At 40.0% G+C, this 10407-nt stretch overlaps 1 protein-coding gene across 1 annotated transcript; it reads right to left on the bottom strand.

The window, feature by feature from the left end:
• Positions 1-5572: 5572 nt before the first annotated feature.
• leprotl1 (leptin receptor overlapping transcript like 1) lies at positions 5573-10166 on the bottom strand. The gene is made up of 4 exons (XM_056288258.1): positions 10096-10166; positions 9291-9366; positions 8460-8646; positions 5573-7674 (listed from the first exon to the last, which is right to left on the bottom strand). The coding sequence occupies exons 1-4, from the start codon at positions 10109-10111 to the stop codon at positions 7558-7560; spliced, it is 396 nt and encodes a 131-aa protein (XP_056144233.1). The 5' UTR covers positions 10112-10166; the 3' UTR covers positions 5573-7557.
• Positions 10167-10407: the final 241 nt, after the last annotated feature.

The raw sequence follows: 10407 nt of genomic DNA, 5'->3' as shown, positions 1-10407 counted from the left end.
CCAGAGTTACTGTGTTCTCAGAATTGTCTGAAAAATGCAAAATTGGTCATTAATTTCTGCGTTCCTTTTTTCTTCAGCTCAATTCATGCTTACTCTAAATAGGTCAAAGGTTGTCGGAGGGGGAGGAAGAGAAAGGAAAGGAATAGATATTGAAGTTTAAATGTGTCCGCCCTCCTGACATGAAATTTGAACAAAACAACAAATCTGTGCTGGCGCAAGGAGCAGTGTTCTTTACACAAGAGAAGGGCGAATTGCATTACTTATTACCCATTAGATTTATTTATTTATTTATTTATTTATTTATCTAAAACAATATCATTCAGTTAGGCTTCATTAGTTGCTATCCCATTCCCTTACCAGCTGGGGGAGCCATACGAAATCCAAGTTTAAGGTGGGCTGCAGCCGGTCTTCATTGCCTGCCTTTTCTCCACAGAGAGTTAAGGGGTTAACGCTTTCTATACTTGAAGAAAGAAGAAGAAAGCCAATTTATTTGACATTGTATTGTTACAACGAATTGTAGTCTTACACTGACATTTGTTGTCTGCGTTTAAGCCATCCTGTTTTGCATAGGAGCAGTGGGCAGCTGCAGCACCCGAGGACCAACTCCAGGTCTTCTTTCCATTGCCTTGCTCAGGGGCACAGACAGGAGTATTAACCCTAACATGCATGTCTTTTGATGGTGGGAGGAAACCGGAGCACCCGGAGGAAACCCACGCAGACACAGGGAGAACACGCAAAGTCCACACAGAAAGGATCTGGGACGGTCTGGGGTTCGAACCCAGGACCTTCTTGCTGTGAGGCAACAGTGCTAACCACTGGGCCACTGTGCACGCTTTTTTTTTAACAGGAAACTTGACACTACAGGTGTGCCCCCACGTCCTCAGACCTTCTATTCTGCCTTCCTTCCAACTTCCCTACTGTCTTAACAGGTAAACCTATAAGAGGTCAGTGTCCTGCTTAGCAAAAAGCCTCTTTTGGAAGGAAACTGATTTGAACTGTAGCAGAGTTAAGGGTTCAATTCCCCAGTGCAAGCACATGTTTAAGACAATGAATGCACTGCAAGGTTGTTTTGATAAATGCAAACCAAAAAAATGTCTACATTTTGTAGAGCAATCTAAATGTTATATTCAGCAACATTCAAGACTATTTAGGGTTTTGAGCTTAAAAAGTAAAATTTAAGACAATTTAAAACTTTTATTTATTTATTTATTTACTTTTGAGGGATTTTAAGACCTGTAGATATCCTTGTTGTGTCATGATATGCGTGTTAGTATCTTTTCCTCTCTGTGAATCAAATATAATGGTCCAGGATGTTGAAAATCCCAACTAAGCACATTTAATACCTTCAGTTTAATACCCTCAGAACCAACCAGAAATTATAATCTTGTTCGTTCTTGTTTTTCCTCATTATCAATGGGGTAATGTTCCCTGAAGGTATAGTGTTACCAAAGCACTTGCAGTAACTAGGACATGCAGATCATATCAGTAATGCTTATGCACTTGTGAAGGCATACAAGTAGCCTAAAAGAAACCAACCAAACCCTGTCCGATGCAATGTTATCAACACCATTTAAAAATGCAATTTGAAATCATTCAAAAGGAGAGGATGTTCAAAAATGTTGTTTATTTTTAAAAAAGAAAACCATGATGCTGACTTCTGCCTCTTCAACATAAAAGTTGTAGATAGAAAATGACGCTGGACATCTACACTGAAAGTAAAATAAAACAAATAAATATAACATCCCCCAGGTTCAGCTAGAGAACAGAACAGCTTTCTCAAAAAACAAAACAAACCCATCCCACGACAACAGTGGACCAGATTTCATAGCTAGTGGAATTAACATCAGACTTCAGAACAGAAATTTCTTCAAAAATTCAGTATAATAAGCTTAGAACTCTTACAGTGTCAAAAGTTCACACTTCAGGAACACAATTACCCTGGTTGTCCAGCGAGAGTAGACAAACATACAGGCTACTACAAATGGGCATGTCTCTAGTTAGGAGTGTGTTTAGCATTTAGCTTTAAACTGATGTTACATATAACAGGCAAGATCACACAGGTCATTAGTTTTCAGCGTTACCTTACTTTGGGTTATATAAAAAAAAAATTGAGCTAAAAAAAAAAAATGCTATCAACGTGGTGCTATTCATACAATCAATATCTCCACTGAGGTTGTTGTTTCTGGGATAGAAGAAGGGGGAAGCAATACCGGCTAGCTCACAAACTGAGCCAGTCTCCGGAAGAGGTAACCAAACTTAACATCAGTGCTTTCAATTTCAGTGTGAAGACTTTTGCTCCGAACAGAGATGTCCACCTGCTGATGAATCCCCTACCTTATGTCCCTCTAACATCTATAGAAGCTCAAAGCCAAACAGCACACTGGACAGTGTTTGGTTTTTTAGGGTTCAAATTGAGTTTCTGCCAGTTTATTATCATTTTGTCTTCTGCCGTGAGCTGGAACGAGCTAGAGACACGAAACTTGGCCTAATAACTGGAAATTGTGTGTAACTGCTTCACAAGAAACATGACCACAAATGGCAAGTTAGTAGTGCTATAATTCATATTCCAAAAAAAATTTTTTTTTGAAAGGCCAGGACACACACACCTCGAGCCCGATTGACTTGTAGAGCTGAATGTGCTCTACAAAAAAAGCCAGTTGTACCATAAAAGTCTGCCATGACTGATTTATTGCTAATTTCCAATAAACTGGGAAAAAAAGTAATTGACATCTACTTTTTTGGATTTTAACTGTATTAACGCCAAATTTAGCATACAGTCTTGGGGGACTGAGACACGCAATTTCATTACAAATGAGTAACATCAGTCCAAAAACATGGCAGCCATCGATCAAAAAACTTCGCAAAGGGCGGGTTTAGCAAGAAATTGGTCATACATAATTCGTTATTTTTTTATTATTTTTTTTAATAAACACGAAACTTTACACATTATGTTGAGGGGTGTTCATCGAGCACATCTGGTTCACCCTTAGGGGGCGCCCCTAATGCGAAAAGTTTATACCTCATAATTCGGCTGCATGGATTCGAACGAAATTCGGTTTAGATGATCTAGGCTAGGGTCATGACCCTGTCGATGCATAAAATTTGGTAGTGCTTGATTAAAGTGGGCGAGGCTTATTACAACAAATCTACATTTTTAGATGTTTCACATTCAAAACTTAAAAAAAAAACCCTCGAGTGCTGAAAATTTCAGCACATCCGCTGATGTGACATAAGTGTGCCTCACTGCAACCTATGGTCAATTCAGAAGTATGTCACTTCATATTTTGAAAAATATGCAAAATGATGTAACATCTACATCTCTACAAGTCTTCATTCAAATGCTAAAACTGACAGACATTCTTTAGATACTAGCTACCACGTTTCTCTGGAGGTGATTTAAGGCCACTCCTACTACAAGAGGCAATCTGCCTCCTTCAACCGCTGCGAGGGATGTCAGCTTCTAAGAAAAACCTCGCTGTTCCTGGCTACAGCCAGCGGGGTCCCGCATGCCGTCATTGACGGTGTGGAATCTGCGCTGACCCTTAACAACTCGGTCCTAAAATCCTTTTTGGAAAAACAAGGTTTGTCAGGGATGTTAAATAGCGTTGAAGGCCTGCGACTGCACTTCCTTACTTTAGAAAGCACCAAAATGTCTTTCAATGACAAACATTTCCTTGCCAAACTGTCCTGTGGTAAGCCACTTCCGGCAGCTGCACCTGTTCCGGCCTCCCACGTTGCCACGGCTTCCTCCGTCGACGGTAGCCTAAATGGTTTTCTTACTGACGACATGTAGGCTCTAGTGTTATCAAGCATGCCTTGCTCTTAGCCTTTTTCACAATCTGCTTAATTTTTTTCCCTCATGTTTTTTAATGGTCAGTTTGAATAATTCCTGCACTTTATTCAAAGTTCTGCTTGATTGTAAATTGCCTCCCATTGTAACTGTTTTGTTGTTTCATTACGGAAGGTTCAATGCTGCCTCATGCATGTAAAAAAAAATAAACATTTGGCTTCTTTTGTTGTGGAAAATCTATTAAGTCATCTATACACTTTACCCTTTCACTTGACTGTAGTTTGTCATTTTTAGAATAACAACTTAGTGGGTGATGCTTATTAACATTTAAATACCTGTTAGTTCTGTTCAGCAGGCCTTCCCTACAGTTTAAAACAAAAGTTGTTAGCCTGATTTGGCACTACACAAAAATTTCATAGGACTTAAAAACCTACATAACTTCAGTTAATTCCTTTGAATTTTTCATGAATATTTAAACAGAGCAATTCCAGTCCCTGGCATTGCTAAAATATTTATAGCCAAAAACCCAAGATTGTATGGACCAAGTAATGGATTGACTAAAAAAATGGCAATTGGTTCACCATATTGCAACCACTTGCCATTACTGTTATGAAATGAGGCACAATTGGAAGGTTGTTAAGTTCGCTGTACATTTTTGAGGATACTGTAAAGTTTATTAGACTATGTATTAGACTATGTCATCCTCTCATGTTGGACCGAGGGCAGACTGGACGCTAGTGACTCACTAGCCACCTCTTGAGGTACAAAGTGGTATTACGAGACAGGACGAGCTGGGGCTAGAATATTACATATAGAACCTTTAAGCATTCTCGAGTTCTTAGCCTAATGCATTACCTCGGTATAATTGGACACCTCGTTGTACATTATGAGTTACATGATAAATGCAAAATCACTACATAAGTTGATAAATTTCTTATCAAGTGCTCAGGCACATGTTTAACCCAAATGGGTGCAACATAATATACAATATAGCACATCTGGGCCAAACAGTAGCTTTTGCATTCTATCGTATGCTCATTCTTCACCTGGCTGGCACTAGCTCATATTTCAGTCATGTCTATTGAAAATGCTACTCTAAAGATCATTCATTGACTCAGCAATCAATCAGCTATACCTGGAGTCTTCACGTGTCTGCCTTTTAAAAAACAAATTGTGAGGATAAACCACCAATTCATCTTCAGCATAGCAACAAATCAAACATACCACACAACCTGGATCATTTGTAGATGAAAGAACAAAAATGGCTTAACATCATAACAGCACCATCCATTGCATTACCCCTTTTCTCTTTTCACAAGCCTCCATTAACTCCAGTCAAAGTATTTACTTTTGCCAATTGTTTTTGGAGGGAAATGTTAATAAACAGCACTGAATTAGATTTTATTCATCAATGAGCTCCCCAATGTGTATGGTAGACAAGATAAGATGTTATTTACTACATGGACATCTTGGTTGAATTTAGAATGCTTTTCCTGTATACATTGTAATGATGAAACCAGTGTGTGATTGGTCTCGCTCCTTTAAACAGACTCAAACTAGCTGAAGTGACTTGGCTCAGCTTTGTGAAGCCTGAACTCCGCTCGATGCTGCTACGGCTTTAATTTTGGCCAATGGAACAGCTTCCTTGCATTTAGTGAGGTAAAGTTTGAACCTTGCCGCTTGAGGCCATTTTTTTGGGGGGGGGGGGTTCTTCTGGTTTTTTTATACGCTAGGTGTCAATGGTAAAGTTGTTGGCTGACAAAAATAACACATTTACAGGATTATCTTTTTATTTCAGAAATATTGAATGATTTGCCTTGTAATGATCCCCACCCTAGCAACTAAAATGGACATGTGCAAGTTTGGAGCAGAACTCTTCTTTCCAAGAGACCACTAATTCACAAAAATAACAGAACCATTCATGACACGGCGATAAAAAACAAACAAAACAAACCTAAAAACAATATCCACCCTCTCCACGTGACAGACCAGTGTACTGACATGGGGTGACAGATGCTTAATACCTTGCTTAGCTAACACTAATACAGTTACATGCAACAGCAAACTGTAAAGCTGCACCTGACTTGCTTGCTGCTGAGCCTAGAGATACCACAAATTACACAAGCCCGTGTACAGACCGCTCACAGAAGCCAGAGTACCCATTAGCAACTTCAAGTGGAAATCAAAAAACCATGAGCTTTATTTTTTTTTTCAACCCACACAATAAAGGTGGCCTGAGGACGTCATATGGTAGGTGCTCTGAACCTGGACCAAATGTCATTTTAGAGATAGGGGTTGGTCTAAATATTACTTTTGAAGCAAATGCAATATTTTTTGGATTGTTTTCCAATGAAGCAGCAAGAACCAAATAGCCTCACCTTAACAGTTAAAGGGTTAACATCAATTGACTGAGGCTTGGTTATTAGTAGCATTGGCCTCAAGTTTCCCATCGGGCTGTTGTTCTCGGGGCCTAATCCCTTCACTGGCTGGCTACTTCTGTCTTTTCATGCTTTCTCAACCTTTCCTGCTGGGTCAAGGCAAGGCAAAGACCGCCCATCATTACAGCAAGGTAAGAGAAATCAATGCAAAATGCTTAAATGGACAGAACAGGGCATGGAACTGTCTGCATAAACTTCTCTCCTGGGTATTAATGGGCCATTTGAATTTGATCTCTGTGATGAGGGGAGGGATAAAATGTGATTCCAAAAGGAAAAACAAAAGTCGTGACTCGTGCGTGCCGCATTCGTATTTTTCCCTTTGTTTAATGTAAAAATAAAACAGTCAAGTTCTTGGTCCCTCCGCGCCACAACATCCTCTCCATTAAAGATGTTGATGAGGAACTCAACAAAACGGAAATAATCATCTTCTATGAGAAATGATGAGAAATAATAATTTTTAAAAAAATCGGAAAAAAACCCCCAAAAAGATTCCTGTAATATGTACAAAACCATCCAGCGAACTAGATACCAATATCACCTTTGCCAAGGTAAAAGTGTTGACATTAAGGAAGCATTGGGTGTTGACAGCAACAGCCTAACTCCTTCACACACACATCAACAGGACAATACACTGTCATCTGTGGGTGGTCGAGAGAGAGAGGGAAAAAATAACTTGGTTAAACATGCAAACTAATTGCCTGTATTCGTCCTGTAATGTATCCAACAAAAAAAAAGAAGACAATTCCTAACCAAGAGACCTGAAAATGTCCTTGTAATATGGTTCCTGTTGTCTTGATTCATCGCTCAGGAAAGACTCATTGAAGAGTGTATTGGTTTCCAACATGTACGATTATGTCCGCTGGAAAAAACTCCCAGCTCTTTTCACAGAACATTGCTCAATAGGGAAAAAGATCAGGCAGCTCTGGGCCCTGTCAATTCAAGTCTTGTTTGACATTCAGTTGGATTTTAAAAAAAAGAAGGATATTTTCACTTATAACAAGCAATTGTGATCACTGCTAATTACCCTAAAACACCCCAAATGTACGCAGACAGTGATAAATCACAACAGCGAAGCCTTAAAAGGAAATATCTAAATTATACATATGAAAAATCCAAATGAAAGTCAACTTTTCCATCCAACTTGTGTGAGTCCAACATGATGCAGACAATTATAAAGAAAGGAAAAAAACAAACAAACAGGTATTGCACTGGTTTTGTGTGTCTGTCGATGGGCGGCCATATAAATAACAAGAACCAAATAGTTATAACAACAATAATCATTGAACGCTAATAATAAAAACGGCGCAGACTACCCCTCCTCATGCCATTTTACCACTGCTGCCAACTGAAGTCATCATTGGAGCCGAAGACCAGGAAGAAGCCCAGGATGGTACCGAAGATGACTGCGTTACCCGTTAGCACAAGCGCACACGCACCCCAGGCGATCTGGAAATCAGTGTTAATAATTCACGTCAACAAATGCTCCTTGATACTGCCGGCTCTGCAGCGCGTATCTAGGCCAAAAACATGTGGGTCGCCAAAAAGAATATTTTACAACAACATTTCAATCCACTGCTCTACATGTTCCAGGCACAGCAGGGGTGGGAAATTAACACCAGTCCAGCGCTTGTATACTTTGGGGGTAATTGATAATCCACTTATTCTGAGAATGACTGTGGGTTAGCCAACCCACAGTTTTTGAAATTCGTTTGGCTGGTCAAGTAGTGAAAATGTCATTCAAATTCCTAGATTTTCCAGTTGCTTTGGCCAGTAGATTAAAGAATGTGTTAATGTGTTTCCTGCTTCAATGGAGTAATATGATTGAGTCTTTTGGCTTGAGTTGTTTTCTACAGCAAGGGTTCCTTCCTTCCTACTTAAAGGGATTCCAAAACGATCCAGTGAAATGAGGAATGGTTTAATTTGACTGTTGTTTAATCCACTTCTCATGATCCTAATCAGAAAATGTAAGCAAATAGCTTTTCTGTAAAAAGGCTCCAATATCAAGGGCTAATATGTCACCCTCTATTCAGTGTATAGTGGTATAACTGACAGAGATTCAACAGCAACAAAAATCAAAACTTACAGGGAACCATAGGATTTTTTTTTTGTTTTAATAAAATGTGGGACTCATAATTTCAGATTTTAAATTGTGTCCACTAACAGTTGTGACATGAGAATGTATAAAACCCTCTGACCTAGTTTTCGCGAAGTGCTCTAAAAAGTTCACTTACTACTTGGGCTCTAGCAAAGACGATGGGCAGGCCGAAGGCTGAGATCACGATGCCCGTCGTGAGGAATATGGCTAGCTCTTTGCAGGCATTGCTGGCTGAGTCTGTGTCATCAACTATCCTCCGTGAAATGCAGTATGGGATGGGAGACAAGATATAGAAGAAAAGGAGGAATAGTGGCCAATATTTGCTGCAGAGACAGACAGACAGAAAGAGAGGGAGGGCAAGAACATTGCCATTGGTTTTAACACTGAGGGTGCAGTCAAAGTATAGAAAGGCTATGGAACAAACACTGCCTCATACAGGACAGTCAAAAGGTTTCTAACTGAATTTCAAACAGACTTCAAAAATGTTTGTTATAGGCCAAAATATACACCGACTTGACATTTTAGACTAGTTTAAATTCATCCTCTTGTCAATTTTCTGACATCTTTACCCACTCATTTTACTAGTCTATAACTATCCAACCTCCATACCCCCAGAACAAAGTGATACACTATGATAAGACCTTTTGCTTAACCACTGCTTGTCTTAAGAATCCTTTTCCCATCTACCAGAAGGCATTGTAGACTTTGGCCTTTTTCTCCAAAATAGCTTAATTTCATTCAGGCTTATTTGTTTTACTTAGCTTTCATGCGTTCTGATTCTACTTTGAGCTTTCATACTGCTTGAATGTTGTTCAATTTGAAAAGCGTGTTCTAAATAAAAATGCACCATTAGCATCACACTATATCACAATGACAGAATGGGGAATAAGATGAGCAATAGTTGTGGTTGTATCTTGTGAAAGGAGGTTCAAGCCAGCATCACAACAAGAGGTGATGTAGTACTTACTCATACACAGGAAGGGCACATCCTAGCATGAGAAACATGAGGCCAACGGCTCCACCGAAAGACAGGCTGATCAGAGCTAGATGAGGAACAGAGGAGGGTAATTAGCCCTCAGTCAGACAATGGTCTTTTGTGATCTGTGCATGCAAACGTGTGTGTGTGTGTGTGTGTGTGTGTGTGTTCAGAAAGCCTCAAGAGACCATCTGACCATGCGAGTCGGGCCTCTAGCTAATACTTTCGGTTGAGAGGCGAAACCATCATGTGATGAATCAGCTGATTTCACAGAGTTAAATAAATAAATAAAAAATCAACTGGCACTCAAGAATGACGTGAGCCTTTTAACCGTACACTCACTAAGCATAGTTGTTAGCTATATTTAAAGGAGGCAGTCTAACCGCCTGAATAGACATTAACGCTGACGCCACTTGTCAATCAGACTGCAGGTGTCACAAAAATTCAGGCATGGCAGAGCCAATTAGCGTTAATTATCTTAACAGCAGTGCCGACAGTGCCACATGTAAATGAAATGCGGGTAATAGAAGCGACGCCGCATGATTGCCGATAAGAGCGCATAGGTCTCTCATTGCCAGTGACAAAGCTAGCGGCTACTAGCTGCTTGGCTACAAAGCCAACAGAGTAAAAGGTACTTGTTGTAGCCTATGTTGGCCTTCTTGCGGCTTACTCACTGCAGCTAGCTTGCCGTAATAGCAAGCGCATCAATCTACAGCCGTGAAATGCAACCACGGCAAAAACTCTGCCGGAATTCAGTTCTGTTTCTCTTGGAGAATGACCACAGCAATTTACATACCTTTAATCCCGGCCATCTCTCCTGGACAAAAGCTTGACAACCAGCCCTGGAAAAAGACAACAACACCCCGTCGCTTGGCTTGACACTGCAGCCTACACCACAACGGCTGCGCGTGAGAGCTAGAGTGACCCATTGCGCATGCGCTCCGCGGACCACCGTTCGTTTTAGACGCGTAAAAATCCTCAAACAGTTAAAACCCAGTAAATCAACGTTTCATTTGCTGTAATTTGTTTGAGATATAATATAGTTTGAGGCATATCGGTTTCAGTTTCAATTTAGGCTAAGCCAATTAATTAAACTACGATATCTGTA

The sequence above is a fragment of the Lampris incognitus genome, chromosome 1, assembly GCF_029633865.1.
Source record: "Lampris incognitus isolate fLamInc1 chromosome 1, fLamInc1.hap2, whole genome shotgun sequence".
Lineage (NCBI taxonomy): Eukaryota > Metazoa > Chordata > Actinopteri > Lampriformes > Lampridae > Lampris > Lampris incognitus.
Note: the sequence above shows the minus strand (reverse complement) of the source record. Positions and strands in the feature narration are given on the sequence as shown.